The 18373-nt window shown below is 38.9% G+C and overlaps 1 protein-coding gene across 3 annotated transcripts in view; it reads right to left on the bottom strand.

The window, feature by feature from the left end:
- Positions 1–16766, bottom strand: part of CHUK (component of inhibitor of nuclear factor kappa B kinase complex) — a 33694-nt gene extending 16928 nt beyond the window's left edge. For 2 of the 3 annotated variants that reach the window (XM_058543757.1, XM_058543756.1), the window contains exons 1-11: positions 16623–16766; positions 12427–12521; positions 10591–10705; positions 9277–9346; positions 8578–8666; positions 7310–7399; positions 7046–7170; positions 6742–6849; positions 6194–6329; positions 1547–1741; positions 250–352 (exon numbers count right to left, since the gene is read on the bottom strand). In XM_058543757.1, the coding sequence (XP_058399740.1) occupies positions 250–352; positions 1547–1741; positions 6194–6329; positions 6742–6849; positions 7046–7170; positions 7310–7399; positions 8578–8666; positions 9277–9346; positions 10591–10705; positions 12427–12521; positions 16623–16727 (1231 nt within the window). In that variant the 5' untranslated portion in view covers positions 16728–16766. Of the gene's footprint in view, positions 1–249; positions 353–1546; positions 1742–6193; positions 6330–6741; positions 6850–7045; positions 7171–7309; positions 7400–8577; positions 8667–9276; positions 9347–10590; positions 10706–11628; positions 11717–12426; positions 12522–16622 lie in introns of those variants that run through there. The other variant, XM_058543758.1, reaches the window with a different exon arrangement.
- Positions 16767–18373: the final 1607 nt, after the last annotated feature.

The following is an 18373-nucleotide window of genomic DNA, read 5'->3' on the forward strand; positions in this document are numbered from 1 at the left end:
CAGTGGAGATTCATTCTTCTGGGAGAGCCCGACCCTCAGGAAAGTAAGTTTTCTCCCAAATGAGGGATCTGGTAGTGATTTAAAATCTACCTTTTCACCTTACAAACTATATAAATCCATTTTTCACCACATATAGAAACCTGAAGTATGAGATACAGAACAGAAACATCAAAAGACCATTTCTAGTAATCATGTGGAGTCAAAATTATTTCAGGTTTAAAGCTCAGTCAGTAAATTGACTATACTTACCAATATAATTTACACAGTCAGATAAACTTCTGGAAGCAAATGGTCCTTCATATACAGTCTTACTTTTATCAAACAAATAAACCATATAGCTATCACAGCCTCTCTGAAAAAGAAACAATTAAAAAAAAAGACCTTCGAAAATTCTAGGTTCTCCAAGCACTTAAGCATCAGATTTCCTACTATGAAATGCAAATGAATGAAGTCAATGTTCATTAGCATACATCTTATAGATTTAAGGTCTAAACTTTTATTTAGGAAAAATAAATAAATAACTGTAGTATGAGCTAAAGTGAAAAACAATCACCAGACTCAAAAGGACAAAAGCAAAAAGTCATAACAATATATATCCATACAATGCGAATAATTTTCAGCAATCAAACGGAATGAAGTACTGATACATGCTATGATATGAATGAACCTCAAAAACATAATGCTAAGTGAAAGAAGTCAGACACGAGACTACAGATTGTATGATTCCATTTACAGGAAACGTTCAGAAAAGGCAAATCTATAGAGATAGAAAGTAAATTTGTTGCCTGGGGCGAGCAAAATGGAAATTAACAGTTAATGGACATGAAGGATTTTACTGAAGGGAAAGTGTTTTAAAATTGATTTATGGGGCCAGCCCTGTGGCTTAGTAGTTAAGAGCGCGCGCTCCGCTACTGGCAGCCCGGATTTGGATCCCGGGCGCGCACCGATGTACCACTTCTCCGGCCATGCTGAGGCCGCGTCCCACATACAGCAACTAGAAGGATGTGCAACTATGACATACAACTATCTACTGGGGCTTTGGGGAAAAAAAAAGGAGGAGGATTGGGAATAGATGTTAGCTCAGAGCCGGTCTTCCTCAGCAAAAAGAGGAGGATTAGCATGGACGTTAGCTCAAGGCTGATCTTCCTCACAAAAAAAAAAAAAAAAGAAAGAAAGAAAGAAAAAGAAAAAAGAGTCATGACCACAATCATATTTTACCAGCCATCTACCTCTGGCAGGACCTATGAGACTACTGGTCTAATTTGAAGGTTCTAGGATTTAAGAACAAAAAGGGAAAGAAAGAGGCAGGAGAGAACTAGCACGAAAGAGAAAGTCATACAAAGTTTAAAACAACAAATGTTTCATTTTTTCCTTGTTCACCTTGCAAAGCAATGATAAGACTAATCAGTAAGATAAAACTAAAAGAAGAATCATAAGATGTGTACCACCCCCAAGGGATTCCAAGTACGCATCAAAAAATGCAGGGCATGCACTCCCTCTATGCAAACAGATTTCTTATACTCTAGGTATATGAGAATTCTCTTACCACTCCATCTAGAACACATTGAGAGGCTGGTTTCCGAGGATCCAGAGAAATTCCTGTCTCTGAAAGAAGCTCTTGAGAACCAGTATTTATTCCAGTTTCACGCTCAATACGAGACTGCAGTGAATGAAGACTTTCATCGGGTGGTAACAGAAAAGAAATTATCTTTGCAGAAGTCATATTTAGGATGTGTACTATCTGTATAAATAAGAAAAAAGAGAAATGATTATGGATCATTTGCTACATAAAAGAGTCAGTGCTAGATACTAAAGGGTATACGAGCAAAAGGCATTATCTCTGCACTAAACAAGGTTTAATCATTTTCCAAGATGAGATCTTCTATAATTATAAAATAATATTCTGAAAAATGAAGAGCAGAGTTTGCTTTTCTACCACAACAGATGTTATTTCCAAGGAACAGAGTTTCAAAGGTTATTCTTTCTAGTTCTAAGGATGCACAAAATCAAGAAATAAAAACCCCAATTTAAAAAGGCAACACTTATTTATTCTGAGAAACATATCATAGACCTGGAAGTAAAGGTTCCCATTTATGAAGTGCCTAATATATGCCAACCACAGAGTTAGGTGCTTTCACATAACACCCTGTTAATTAGATCTTCTAATGTCTATTTTGGCAAAGAGAGAAATCAGAGTTCTGAGACATTAACTTGTTAGGGATCACATGGCTGATAACTGGTAGAGCTTAGATCTGAACTCATATCTGTCTGACTTCTTAGATCATCTCAAGAAATAATCATGTGATAGGAAAGCAAGGCCTCTCTTTAAACAGGAAAAAGCATTGTTATCCTCATTTTTCAGATACGGCAACCAAATCTCAGAGCATTGATCTGCCTAAGAGCCCAAAGTTAGATAAGAAAACAGTCTTATTACTCTCACCTAAAGCCCCACCGAAAGCAGCCTATTTACAGGCCACCTGAGTATGAGACTGAGTTAGGTAGGGCTCTACCCAGGTAACTAAGGACAGCCACAGAGTTAGAGGTCAGTCTTTTGAACACAACATGATTTTAAATCCTTTTCCTTCCACTGTCCTTAGATAAGCCATACAAAATTAATACTTATGTTTCTCCAATGCCTTACATCATTACATGCAAATGATTAAAACTATCTCTGCTGGAAATGCTTATTACACAAGTAAAGCATTAACTTTCCTTTAATATACGACAATCTTTTATGTTTAAAAAAGGTGGGGGGATGAGAAGGGAATCTTCAAGTTGACACGGATTTACAATACAAGTATACCAAGTGAGACCTTCCATTCCTTCCCAGTCTAGGCAGATTTCACACTATGACACCTGCCACTAATAGCAACAGCAGAAACTTAGGATGAAAATCCTAAGGTAGACATTTACTTTTACACAAGTATATGTCAAACTAGGGTACGTGATCATGGCATCCCACTACCAAAGCTGAGCCAGAAGGAAGCAAAAGAAAGGGAGAGGATGGGCCGGCCCCGTGGCTTAGTGGTTAAGTGAGCGCGCTCCACTGCTGGCGACCCGGGTTCGGATCCCGGGCTCGCACCGACGCGCTGCTTCTCTGGCCATGCTGAGGCCGCGTCCCACATACAGCAACTAGAAGATGTGCAGCTATGACACACAACTATCTACTGGGGCTTTGGGGGGAAAAAATAAATAAATAAAATCTTTAAAAAAAAAAAAAAAAGAAAGGGAGAGGAAATACAACTTCAATTAAACTTTTTGTTCACTCAAATATTTAATGAGTGCCTACTGTGGTACATACTATTGAGTTGTGGTGGTAGTGGGTATGCAAATTGAGTAATTTATGATCCTTGCCCTCCATAGGATAATAGGCAAATAGAAGATATTAAGAAACATTAAGAGAACTAAAACACAAGGCAAAATGCAATAGGTACTATAATAATGTATCGTGCAGATTCCAAAGGAGACTTCTTGGTGGGAGGAAAGGGGCGCTTTATAAGAAGGCACTATTTGAGCTAAACTTTGAAAAAGAAAAAGGATTAGAACAAGAAAAGAATGAAAGAAGAAAGGTTCTTCTAGGCAGAAAACAACTAGGCAGGCAGAGGCAGAGGGGTAGAAAGAAATGAGCATAATCAGAGGATATAAGTAATCCAGTTCAAATGTACATAAAATGATGATGCCCCCTTAGGGCATAATAGGAGATAAAGCTGGAAGTGTAGGATGAAAAAAAAACAAGATAGATTCTGAATACCAGTGTAAGGGTTTGGACTTTATTCAACAAGCAAAAAGGAACTATGGAAGGCTTTCTAAATTGAGAATCTGAATTGTTAAAACATTCAACAGATAAATCTGACAAAATAATTTGGATATGTAGATTGAAGGAGAAGGAATAGTCAGATAGTCAAAGTTTCTCACCCAGGTAGGTGGAAAGGCAATAGTGCAAGTAACAGGCACAGGAAAAGCTGCAGAAGTGGATTTAATGGAGCAAATGTGTTCAGTATTTAATAAATTAAGTCTTGGGTGCCAATGGGGTCACCAGGTATAGTTATATAGCAGTTATAAATACTCTGCAGAAAAGTCACAAAGGAGGAGATAAATTTGGGAGTCATCCGTATCTAGGTTATAGTTAAAGTTATACAACTGAAGAGACTGCCAAAGAAAAGGAAGAAAACTACTATGGAAAAAGAGAAAACCAAGGAGTGACTCTTAGGATATAGTTACACTTAAGGTCATGAACGAGGAGGCAAAAAAGGATTAATTCAATACTCCTGTTTCACCATTATCTTCAGTGGCAAGTTCAGTATACTTTTTCAAGTTTTCTACATATTTACAGTTTTTCATAATAAATACTTGGAAAAATATGCAATCAGACTCTCTACACTGTTTTTTTTAAGGGAAAGAAATATTTCAGTAACTGTTTTGTTGATTTCTTTTTTAAATGAAAATCAAACAGACATCATTCCCTCCCCAAACAATATAATAAACACCTTAGAAACATATCCTACAATGATACCAAGTATTTCAGGCTTCTGTGTTCATGACAGTCTCCCACCTGTAAATCTTTCCCCCTTGCCCATTCCCCTTATTAACTCTTACTTATCCTTCAAAATTCAGTCCTATTATCATGCCTAGGAAGCATCCCTGAACTACTATGAATAGTACCCTACAGACACCTTATTCTGCACAACCTCACAATAATATTGATCCTTTAAAGAACATATTACTTGTACTTGAGCTAAAAAGAAAAAAAGATAAATAAATAAATACATTTGTCCAGATTCACAGATAGGTAAACAGCGGTGCCACAAACTGTTACTAAAATCTATAGACCACAAAACACGTAACGAAGATTCTTTCCCCATGCCCTATGACAAGCAGATGCTCACAGACTCCTTCAAAGCAGTAATGACGCTACAATTACCATGACAAGTCTGAAAAAAATCCGAGATAAACAACCAAAAATTTTTGGAGGCAACAAAGAACTAAAAGGTGTCACCAAGTCCTGTTTGGCTGACACATTGAGGGATGATTTATTCCTTGTCACAGTGGAAGAAAACCAAATCAAGAAGCCAGATATCTTTTCAATGTTAGCGAAGAACGACATCAATACGGCCTCAAGTTCCCATTTAATAAAGTATGCCAAGATTAGAGCAAAACCTTATATGATTATACTTTCTCATTTCAATTTTAGAAACCGTATCTACTACAAGCAATCAATATGGAAAAGACAACAGATGAGAGTTGTTTCTGGGTATACAGCATAATAGAACCTCTCGTTCATATCAGTGAATATTTACTGAGAACCTGGTACATCCCTGCTTTATACAGAATGCTGGGGTAGGGGTGGCATGGTGGTAGGGTGGGTGATTGTTAATAAAAGTAGTAAAAACGAACCCAGCATTGAAGAAGATAATCTATATGGACGCATGAGTGGAAGATGAGAAACAATTAGGGAATATAGTAAATATGATTAAATGACAAACTGTGTGGCAGAGACCATTCGGAGAGAAAGGAAGTTGAATATGTGCCAGTGTAGGTGAGGAGATACACAGAGATAGAGATCATTCTGGGTAGAAAGATAGCACTTGTCAAAGAATAAAAATAGATAATGGGCTTGATGGCATAAGGAGCAGTGACAAGCTGGTCCCGAGTGAAGGGTAAGAGAAGCAGTCAAGGGTAACAAGGCAAGCACTTGGTTGGGGTAGACCTGCATTAGGAAAGCCCAAAAAAGCCAAGCAGATCAGTTTAGACTTGACTTGGTAGGCAAGAAAGAACTATGTTAGTTTGTTGGACAGGAGAATAAAAAAGCATTTTCAGAAGATGAGATGGGCAGTTCATGCTGCATGGACTGTAGGATGGGGAGGAAGTATTGAGGCATGAAAGCCGGGTAGGGAACCTTCCTCACCAAAACAAATCCAGTATGATTTGACTTAAATTTATGAGGTGATAATGGCACCAGTACGAGAAAAGGGAAATCCTAAAGATGCTTCAAAGGAGTAGTCAACGAAGACAACACAGAAACAAAACTGAGAAGGCTTACTAAAGAAATAAAAACGCATCAGCTCTAAGAATATAATTGTCTTTTTCAAATAAGTATCAGGAAAAGATTATTAAAATATATTTATGCTCATTTTCCAAATAAACTTGTTAACTTCAATGCAAGTCTTATGAAGTTGACCCCATTCAAACTAACCTTCAAATTCAGAATGTGATCCATTAATAAAAAACATCTTGGCTGCTTCAAAGTTAGATCAACAGGTCCTCCTCTCTGCTGAGGATCCCAATTCAGCATCAACTGTAGCCAGTGTTCCATGGGTTCTACTATTAAACTAGAAAACATACAAAAATAGGGCGAAAATCATTATGTTCCAATTTTCCTTCAGTGTTATAAAAAAGGTAATTTTATAGGTTGTCCATGTCCTTTCTCATTACTTGTCTGTACCATTTTGTATCTTATTTTAAAATAATTTATAAAATGACAGGGGACAAACTTTTTTCCATAAAAAACAAGTGGCTATTGGCATGTACACTTAAGTTAATTAAAATTTAAAATTCAGTTCATCAGTGACACTACCCACCTTTCAAGTGCTCAATAGCTTCATGTGGCCAGCACAGACATAAAATGTTTCTATCATCACAGAAAGTTCTACTGGATAATGCTACTTAAAACAGACAACTCTACTGTTACTTTTACAACCCTAAAGAAACTGAGGTGAACTTCCTCAACTAAAATATACTTACCTACAAAGGCTATTTGGTTGAGGTAAATGGCTACTAAACTGAACTTCTCCTGTCATCTCTTCACATGCAAATATACATTTTGGATCCTTCTTCTTAATCTTCTCATGCCTACAAAAACAAAAACTACCTCAGTTGACAACCTGATTCTCATAAACACTCTAAGATTTTTTGCCATTTAATTTTATTCAATCACATGTTTAAAAAGCAATTATACCATTTAAAGGGGGCGGGGGGGGGGGGGAATGCAGGCAACTGAAAATTTCCATTCCCATTAAGGACAACAAACTTCTCTTCCATTTCTTACCAGGTAAACGGCTGCAGATGATGCAAAAAAGGCCTATATCCAGCAATACATTCAAACACCATGGTCCCAAAGCTCCAATAATCAACAGTGGCTGTGTAAGGCTTATTCTCAAAGAGTTCTGGGGCCTTAAAAAGGGAAAACGCTTTAAACGTCAACACTACCAGAGAAAAGCTACTTTATTTTTGAACTACTATATTTATGACCTTCAGAAATAAGAACGAGAATCTTGTACCCTTAAATTCAAAGAAATAATACATGTCTTACCAGATACTGCAATGTTCCCACAAAAGATGTACACAGGCTTCCCTGATCAACATCTTTGGCATATCCCAGATCAATTATTTTATGCAAAATCTGCAAAATAATAAGTATTAAATGGTTGAGAATTTTGAAAAGGAAAGACAACAATGTCCTTCTAAGGCTGGTGGTGAAGAGCTTGGGCTCTGGAGTAACACAAACGTATTTCAAGCCTGAGCTCTATCACTTAACTAACCTTGTGATCTTGGTCAAGTTACTTACCTGCACTCAGTTTCCCATATAGCAGTAATACTAACAATCCCTACTTCACAGAATTGTTATTACGATTCAATGAAACAGTAAAAGAAAAGAATTTAACACAGTGCTTGGGACATGGTAAAAACTAAATATAGATTGGCTATTAATTTTTATTTTGGTATATTCACAATAAGCTTGATCCATTAAGGATCAAGGCAAAGGTAGGTGTGACTTAGAAGAAGCATCATATCATCTTAAAGTAGATCAATGTGAATAAACACCTAACTTCAAGAATATCCTGAAGTCTTTGGACACACAGAAAAAGCAGAGATAGTTGGTGCCAAGCATACATGAAGAGCTCCTAACAGAAGCATCATCATCAAGGTTTCATCACCTCCAGCTGACCACCATCTTCACTAACTAAACAGGACACAACCCAATTCAAGGTTCAGACTCTTGGCTTTACGTCTTTACTGGAATGGAACTTGGGTGCTAGCAGCAAGAAAACTCTCAAATTATTCCGATAAAAACAAATATTTCAGGAGTCAATTCACAATTTCTGGTTCTTCTCAAGATGATTCATTTAGGAATCTAAGAAATCAAGGTTTTGAATTTTAATTAAATATGGAACTTAGGACTTTGGGGAGGAAAATGAGGCTTTTTTCCTTAAATAAGAAATATACTTAAGTAAACATACCTTTTTTTCTTGAAATAAAGCAGACCCAGGATGTGTGTGTTTTTTGGATGTGCTTTATAAGGATTAACAAATTATTTACTCACTGCCTACTCTCTGCTAGATCCTATGCTAGAAAAACAGAAGTGAACCAGACAGGTGCTGTTCCTTCTCTAATGGAGCCACTGTGTTAGCAGAGGAGACCAATAACTAAACACAAAACCACAGTTCAGTGTAGTGAGGGCTGGGATAGAAAAAGTATAGAGTGCTGTGAGTATACAGGAAGGGCACCAAACCTCAAAGACTAACTACATCAGGGAGACTGTACTCATTGGCATGGAACATTTCTTCAGGTTTCACCTACCTTTCCACCAACATCCTGAAGAACTATGTTTTCAGGTTTTAGATCACGATGTATAATTTTGTTTTCATGCAAATATCGGATTCCAGACCCTAAATAAAGTTTAAAATGTATTTTGAAGTAATAGAAAACACTAAATTAAAAAAAAATTCATCTCACATTTTGTACAGATGTGCCCTGATGCTCAAACTTATATGAACCATCATAACTACTCAATTAACGATATTGTAGCAGTTCAGATTTTCTCCACAGAAAATCCAGTAACATTAAACAAGTACTGCAGAATTATAATACATGCTCATTTAACTTATGAGAATTAACATTAAAAAGAAATGGAACAAGCAATTGAGAAAATCCCTATATTTACCCTAGTAGCCTTTTCCTCCCACCTAAATCACCCTCTTCAACTAGATTTTGGCCTCCATGACCTAGGAAAAATGACACCATTTTTTTGTCAGCAATTGGAACATCTATTAGTCAAAAATGGACTTCTAGCCAAAACCAAAAAATAAATAACAAAATATCCTAGTTTTAACTTAGCATCAACAGTAATAAATTTTTCTAATAATTTCTTATAGATGTTAAAAATCTATGCTTTGTATAGTACATTGGCAATTTTCCTTAATTCCCAAGTAGTAACAGAATCTTTTATAGACCAAAGGGGCATTAAATTATGATGGTATTTTCATATTGATTACATACCTATATCACTCAGTAAAGAAAGTATCTGGCTTTCTTTAAGTCCACAGCAATTTTCTGGTTTGTTGAGTAGCTGAAAAAAAAAAAAAGAAGTCTAAAAATGTATACTGCCAATATTGCTGGGCAATAATAGCAACACATTAATCACTATATTCTAATAGAATATTCAAATAAGAAAATAAGTCATGATTAAGAAAATATAGGGGGCCGGCCCAGTGGCATAGTGGTTACGTTCGTGCTCTCTGCTTTGGCAGGCTCAGGTTCACGGGTTCAGATCCCGGCACAGACCTACATCAAGCCATGCTGTGGCAGCATCCCACACACAAAACAGAGGAAGATTGGCACGGATATTAGTTCAGGAACAATCTTCCTCAAGCAAAAAGAGGAAGATGGGCAAGAGATGTTAGCTGAGAGCCAATCTTCCTCACCAGAAAAAAATAACAATAAAATAAAATTAAGAAAATATAAGAGGAAATTACCAAATCCATACTGAGGACATGTAAATTTCATGACAAGGCTTATTCAAGTAAAGATAAAGGGGGAAAGTGTTTGAAATTGAAAAATGTTGAAAAATCTCACAGATATATATAAAAATAGCCTACAGCAGATTTAAAATGAGATAGGAAAGAAAGATTTGAAATAGAGAAAACAACTTTTTTATAAACACCTTAAACATTGATATTTTGATCTAACACCATCAATATAGTCCCTACAACCACTACCACTAACAAAAAAAAAAACGCACGCTCTAAATCAGGGGTCATGGGCCAGCCCAGTGGCTTAGCGGTTAAGTGTGCACGCTCCGCTACTGGCGGCCCAGGTTCGGATCCCGGGCACGCACCGACGGACCGCTTCTCCGGCCGTGCAGAGGCTGCGTCCCACATACAGCAACTAGAAGGATGTGCAACTATGACATACAACTATCTACTGGGGCTTTGGGGGAAAAAAAAAGGAGGAGGATTGGCAATAGATGTTAGCTCAGAGCTGGTCTTCCTCAGCAAAAAGAGGAGGATTAGCATGGATGTTAGCTCAGGGCTGATCTTCCTCACAAAAAATAAATAAACAAATAAATAAATAAATCAGGGGTCAGAAAACATTCCCTGTAAAGGACCAGGCAGTAAATACATCAGGCTTTGCAGGCCATACAGTCTCTGTCACAACTATTCAGCTCTACCGCTGTAGTAAGAAAACATCCATAAAAATAGGTAACAGGCCATAGTTTATTGACCCTTATTCAAGATTATCACCTTGAATGTCATTCAAACACTGCTAAAGTTCATGATTCAATATGTCGTCATTTCAAGACAACCACACTACCTTCCGAAGGTCTCCTCCCGAACAGTATTCCATTGCCAGAAGAGGCACATCATTAATCAAAAAATTCAATTCCTCAGGAACATCACAGGCCTTTACAACATTGGCGTGGTTCAACCTAACAAGAAGGGGAAAAATTTATAATCAAAAATTTTTTCCAATGAAAAGAAACTGGGTTTGAAATGGTAGTTAATTAGGGGGCAGTGTGGGGAAGAAAAGCTGGCATTACTTATAATATTCTAATTTCTCATATGTATAATTAAAAATTAATAATTTTTAAAAAGAAAATATAGATAAAAATACTATTACTACTATTACATGTCTTTGTGGCAAGTAGTAAGCAATTTACATACACTAACTCATTTACTTGTCACAATAATCCTACTATAGGTAGATTTATTAATAGTCTCATCACACAGGAGATAACTGAAGCACGAATTGGTTAAGTAACATAAGATCACACAGCAAGTAGGTGGTCAAGTAAGGATTCAAATCTGGCAGTCTGGCTCTAAAGCCTATATCATACTGCCTCTCCCATAATCACTTACAACATCACCCAGAGGTGAACACTATTAAAATTTTAGCATAATTCCTTCCAGTTTTTAATCTGTGCACAAATACATTTTTTTCAATAAATACTGAATCACACTATACATTGTTTTCTAACATCTTTTTTTTATCTTAACAATATATCATCCTAGCCATCATCATCATCATGCTCAGTGGTTCTTAAAACTGGAACAGATTCCCAGGTATTAGGCACCTAAAGAAACAGAATCTCCATTAGTAGGGCCTGAGAATTTATACTGCTAACAAGCTTTCCTGGTGATTCTGCCACATAGCCAAGTTTGAGAACCACTAAAGTGAACTGAAACAGACACTGAAGTCAGAAAGTGCTTATTTCAAATCCAGACTCTATTACCTACCAGATGTATGACTGTATGAGCCTCAACTTCCTCATTTATAAAATAGGGATAATACCTAAATACAGGGTTGCTGTGACAACTAGAAGAATTATTTGCAAAGCACTTAGCACACTACCTGTGGAGATTTTTAAACATGTCCACTTCTCCCTTCAAGAGCTTAATTCTCCTCCCCTTGAGTGTAGGCCGTACTTAGTGACTCATTTCTAACAAACAGAATGTGATAGAAAGGATGGAGTGTGACTTCCGAGGAAAGATCATAAAAGATATGTCAGCTTTCATCTTGCTCTCTCTCAGATCACCCACTTTGGAGAAAGCTAGCTGCCATGTCATGAAGACTTTCAAGCTTCCCTGTGGAGAGGCCCATGGGGTGAGAAACTGGTGCCTCGAGCCAACAGTCATATTTATGAACTTGGAAGTGGATACCCCAGCCCCACTCAAACCTTTGGATGACTGAAGCTCCAGTTAACATTTTGGGATGTTTCAGAAGGGATCTCCCAAGTCAGAACCACCCAGCTAAGTCACTCCCAAATTCCTAAACCACAGAAACTGTGAGATACTAAATGTTTGTTGGTTTAAGCCACTAAGTTTTGGGGTAATTTTTTACACAGCAATAGATATACCATTAAACAATAGCTGAGAGTAAAGAAATGAGTAGTGATTGTTAACTAGAAAGTGTAACAGATGAGCATTGCCCAAGATCCAGAAGAAGAGTCTGATAATACCTAGCTGACTCTTTAAACTAAACTTACTTAGTAATATGATGTTATTTGAAATAGAACATATATTTAATGAGAAAGAGAAAAATATGTTCCCAAAAAGATCCTCAGAAGAGTGGATTGCTGGCCTCCTTCCCTATACTGACATCTGGCTGGGCTGCAGAACTGGGGAAATATAAGTCATCAAGCACACTTACTTCTTCATGATCTGGATTTCATGGCACCACCGTTCTCTGTTTTTGGTACTTAGCTCTAGGCGACAAGACTTAATTGCTATTTTGAGATCAAGTTCCTGGCAAAATAGAAAATCAACAGAAAAAAAATATAAATTAGGTTCTTGTGCATATTTACTTGCTATCAAAGAATGGGGAAACAAAACTCCTTAGCTTTATTAATTAAACAGTCATGTTGTCACTTAACAACAGGAGACACATTCTGAGAAACGTGTCGTTAGGCGATTTCGTCGTCGTGCGAACATCATAGAGTGTACTTACACAAACCTAGATGGTGTAGCCTACTCCACATCTGGGCTATATAGTGCTAATCATATGGGACCACTATCGTATATGCGGTCTGTTGTTGATCGAAATATTATGTGGTGCATGACTGTATTTATCTACAGCTCTCTTGAGCCAAAGCTTTTGCTAGATAAACCATGAGACTACTAAACCAATGCTTTAAAACTAACCTTCAAATACACCAAAGCACACAAGCAAAAAGTGACTGAGGCTGATCCCATAACAGGTCTCTTTAGAACACTGTCTCATATATATATTGCTAGAAAAACATCTCCCCAACAAACCCTTTTCTGAGTTTAGTCAAGAAGCTAACAAGGGCCCCATCTTCCAGCATAACCAGAATGAAGAGGATAACTCAGGGCTCCCTGGCCTCAACAGCAAGAAATAGTTTTAATATGACCAAATCTAACACAAAAAAACTCCAAAATTAGTTCCTAATCCTTATGTCATTTCAAATGACATAAAAAAAATCCTAACAATGATTGTACTTCTGTTTCCATACCTATAAAATGAACCTAGCAGCTTTTGCCTATGACTAGTAATTTAGCCAATTCTGCCTGAAATCAAACACAACCTGACGCACATTACAGGAAATAGCCAGACCTCATCACATTCTGGCAACAGTAATAATGCAGCCCAGGACAGCAGTCAGGACCAAACAGGAGGAAAAAAAAATACATAGTCCAGGAAGCAAGACATAACTTCTATGGGATAGTCTAAATGGGGGTATGGGAGAAGAAGCTAGAAATAAGATAGTGGAAGTACAGGGAGAGAAGAAAGGACAGACTACAATCTAGCCTAACCACAGTCCTCACTCCCTTCACCCTTTGTTTTTTTTTGAGCAGATACCTGGTTGTAGCTAGGTCCCATGTAAGCTTTTACCACCATGGAGACAATCTGGTACAACCATGAACAACATTAAGTCCTAAATTCTCATATGAATGAGGCAAGAAGCTATCTATTTCAAAAAGACCGCACCCTATCAGATCCTTCAACTCCTCAGTTTGGATTTCACCTACTCTGTGAAGGCCTTCCTTACTCTACCTTTTCAAAAAGAATGTTCCATGGAAAGTTTATACATGTCTGGCCAAAAAAAAAAGAGTTCTATGTTTAAAAAAATGATAATATTCTGGAGATGGACAGTGGTGATGGTCGCACAACAATGTGAATGTACCCAACACCACAGAACTGTACCCTTAAAAATGGTTAAAACGGTAAATGTTAAGTTACGTGTATTTTACCACAATTTTAAAAATTGGAAAATACTAAGTTAATTTCTTTACTACAGGACTTCTCAGGGCTTTTAATATGCTACATGGGTTATGAATCTCCAAATGAAGAAATATTATATGCAGCATTTACCCAATGTATTTGACCATAGTATCCTTTTATCAAAGCATTTCATGGGATTTGTTTTTCCAAACACACTTTGAGAAGTGCTACCCTGTTCCCTAGGAAGACTTCTTTGGTTATTTTGCCATTCTTCCATGTCACTTTACAAATAACTTGGTTATACAGGTTATCACACTGTACTTAAAGTGCTTCTGTGTCTCCCTCACCCACTACACTTGAAATCGCCTTAAGGCCAGAAAATACTGTTTTTGTTGATTTGGGCACTATCAGCACCCAGCACAGTAATCAGCTAAATAAACCAGCTCACGTCCTTTTCTCTTCCTCATTGTGCTTTAAGAAGCGTAAATGAAACACTGGGACGTGGCTTCCATCAAAACACAAAGAGCTTGAAAGCTGTAAATGCAAACCCTAAGTCAGGCTTGGAAAAGGAATGATGCTGTTCCCAAGCCTTATAACAGAGTATTTCTTCTCTTCTCACTACAGGCTCAGTTGTCAAATGTCCCAGTTTGGAGGAAGGGCCACTCGACAACTGGAAAGTTCCTGAGAGATTTCTAAGATTCTAGAGGAACCCAAATCTCTTCCATTTAAAAAATGATGAATTCCACAGAGACAGAAAGTAGAACAGTGGTTGCCAGAGGCTGGGGGAGGAGGAAATGAAAAGTTATTGTTTAATGGGTACAGACCGTCAGTTTGGGAAGATGAAAAAGTTCTGGAAATGGATGGTGGTGATGGTTGCAAAACAATGTGAATGTACTTAAATGCCACAGACTATACACTTAAAAATGGTTAAAATGGTAAATTTTATGATATATATACTTTACCACATTTAACAAAAAAGTGATGTATTCATCCATCTCCAGCCAGAGGCCAAGAAAAGCAGTCACAAAAGCATGCCAGCATGCATACTTTTTTTCTTATGACCAGGCTGATGGGCAGGCTTAGATAACAAGACCACAGGCAACATTCCGCTACAACTACTTGGCTCCCTCTCTTTTCTCTTTGAGTGCCTTACATCCTCTCTGATGGTGAGAATTATTAAATTTACTACTTGTCTGCCTGTCAAAGTACTTAATGCCTTAGTCCTTCACCTTCCATTCCCCCTCTCTCCAAAATTTCCTCCTATGCTCTATCTAGAAACCTGTTTCACAAAATTTCTTCAGTGATATTCGTCTTTGTAACTGCCAAACATACCTATTCCTCCCAGGTAGACTGCCATATCCCCTACCTCCCACCCTATATTATGGTCTCTCTACCCACACCCATATTCCTTAAGTCAGCAAATGATGTTTTTCCCTCTTGAATTCATTTCTCCATTCACAGGCCAATTGCAAACACTTTAGTAATATCTTAAACTGCTCATTTTGTCCCATATGTTTTTCCATTTGGATTTATCTTTTACAAAAAATCTTCCTAGAACACTACTTTTATCTTGTTTCCTTTTTTAAGCCCAATTAATGATGAAGAAGATGATAACAGCAACAATACAGCAGTAGCAGGAGCTAACATTTGAGGGCTTACCATGGGCAAGCTACTGTTCTTAGCTTTACATACATTATTATGTTATTTAATTCCCGAACAGACCCAAGATGTATATTAATCACATTAATATAACCATTTTACAGATGACAAAACAAAGACTATACTGCAGGGATTATTAGTCCAAGGTCTATACATCTAAAAGGTCTGTGAAAGTCCTTCAAGAGAGCATGAACCCCCTCAAATGACAATGCATAAGGTTGTGAGGATGTGCATCTGTGCATTTTTATGGGGAAAGGGTTCACAGCTTTTATTGGTATATCAAAAGACACAGAGCTCAAATATGATTATTAACTGCTGCTTTAACAATGGTTAAATGTTCTCAATTAAATCAAAGCAAAATTCCGGAGTCTGATGTTAGGTGTCTTCACTGATTAGAGCACCTCACCCCGATCTATCTTCTTTCCTTGTGAAATCATTATCATTGTCACCAGCTGATCCTCATGCTGTTCCCTACCTGGAACGCATCGCCAACTCCAAAGCCCACCCAGTGCTTCCAAAAGCTTAGCTGTGGACTCACCGTAAAACCTTCCTTGTCTACCCCAGCCCCTACTGATAATACGACCTCCAAGCACACACACACATTGCAACAGGCAGCCCCCCCTCTTCACCCATTCGTGCTCACACATACACACTCTGATGTGCATCTGCCTCACACTCCCTGACACTCTCCATATTCAGAGAGTGACATACGTAATGTCACACTCAGTAAACACTTCGTCACACCTTGACACTCATACCAAGAGCTCCCCCTAACAGCTCTATCTCAAACACACTGACCCAGACCTCAGATACAACCTCGGACTCAGTCACCAGGCTCACAAGCACAATCCGTCTGTCTGTCTCTCTCTCTCTCACACACACACACAGTGGCCCACAATACTGCCCAAGATCTCCCCGACAATCTCTCACATACTGACAATCACTGTGTTCCACAGACGCTCTGACAAACACCCACGGCCGCTCCCTCGCGCGCCCCGCCTCACCCGATGCTGGTATAGGCAGACGTTCCCGAAGCCACCGGTGCCCAGCCGCTCCCGCATCTCCCAGGGCCCGCCCGCGCCCGGCCGCAGCCCCGGGGGCCGCTCCATGGGGCGGGAGGGCAAGCGGCCTCAAGCTTCGCCACCGTTCCCAGGCCGGTTCCGGGCCGCCACAGCTCCCGCGTCTGTCTTCTCGCGAGATGTATGCGTCACTTCCGGTAACTGCTGGAGGAAAAGCCCGCCCCAAGTTCTCCAGGGGCGCCGCAGGAGCCCTGCAGGTGAGAGAATCGTGTGAGGAGAGTGGCGTTTTCTGCCCGCTCTCTAAGTCCCCTGTGCATTTTCCTGGCTGAGAGAACCAGCCCTGTTCCCTCATGTGTTTTTCTGGTCTTCAAGAATATAAGATCTCTCCAGACCCTACATTCCCTTCAAATCACTTTCCAAACCAGTCTCTCCAGTATTCGTCTTTTCTAGACTTTACATCGTCCCCACCCCTACCTACACTTCACCTTTCAGACTTCTGCCGTCTATCCTCCAACCTCATCACCCGCTGAGCTGGCACTGGCAAAGGCCACCAATGATTTAAATATTGAGGAATGCGAAGAACTAGAAAGAATCCTGCGCTAACAGGCCCACTGATGCATTAGCTTTCATAGTTCACTTTTTTTTCCCTTAATGATTAATCATCTTGCATAGACGAGTCAGGCTCAGCTCTTCTTTTGCTTGACTTCCTATACACCTGTTCCAGGATCTCACCTGTATGTAACCAAATGACTCAAGGATGTGACGCTGTTCCAGAGTAAAGAATGTTCCTCCTGACTTCGGGAGTTTCTCCCTAAATTCCTCACGGAGCTTGCGGTCAAATAGTCCTCCAGTTATGGGGTTTGCCGGTGCGGTAGTTATTCATTGTGGGGATTGTTTCTGATGCGTGATACAGGGCTACAGAGGCAAGCTTGGGAAATACTGTTGCTGCAACAAGAAGTGCTTCTGAGTGCCAGATTGCCCTAGCCTAGAGAAACCAGCTCCCGCTTTTCTGCTTTTCGCTTTGAGTGTCAGACGCTACATGGAACTTGGGGATTTCATCAATCGCTCCAGGTGTAACAATCAGCTAGAATCAAAATCTCTGATGAAATGTGTCAGCTGCCATAAGCACAGTCATTTGAGCCTCCTTTGAGATCATGTGCACTTGGACTATCATTTGCACAGCCTGGCCTGTTAACTCAGTACTTAGAATTCCAACCAACGTTTTGTGACACATGGTTGTGCCATGACAGATGTAACATGCTCAGATGTCTGAAGGTGGATATGGCACGTACACCACAGCACGCCATCAAAGCTAACTGCTTTGAAAGCACTGAATCAGCCTTTGGCAAAGCAAATGTGTCTGCTGTCACCAGAATCCCTGAACAGTTCAACCAGAATGTAGAGCACTGCATCATACAAACCAAGTCATGTTGTAGGTTGTCAGTAATGTGTGCTCAGTATCAGAGATTCTGATTTCACATAGGTGCTTGGTAGCCATGGAGTTGGAGTATCAGACTTTGAGGTGATGGCAAATAGTCTAAGAACATGTCCCTTAAAGCTGGGCATACTGCACAGATTGTGGTGCAGATTGTCCTAATAGTATGAAGCCCTCTTGTTTGTTAGATGTACAGCATAGCTAGCAATGGAGCATGTCTGATCTCCACAGGTGGGGCTGAAATCTAATTCTCACTTGGAAGAGCTAGGGAAGGATGCTGAGGACTTGAGGATACTGATGA

The sequence above is a fragment of the Diceros bicornis genome, chromosome 6 (assembly GCF_020826845.1).
Source record: "Diceros bicornis minor isolate mBicDic1 chromosome 6, mDicBic1.mat.cur, whole genome shotgun sequence".
In the NCBI taxonomy this organism is placed as follows: Eukaryota; Metazoa; Chordata; class Mammalia; order Perissodactyla; family Rhinocerotidae; genus Diceros; species Diceros bicornis.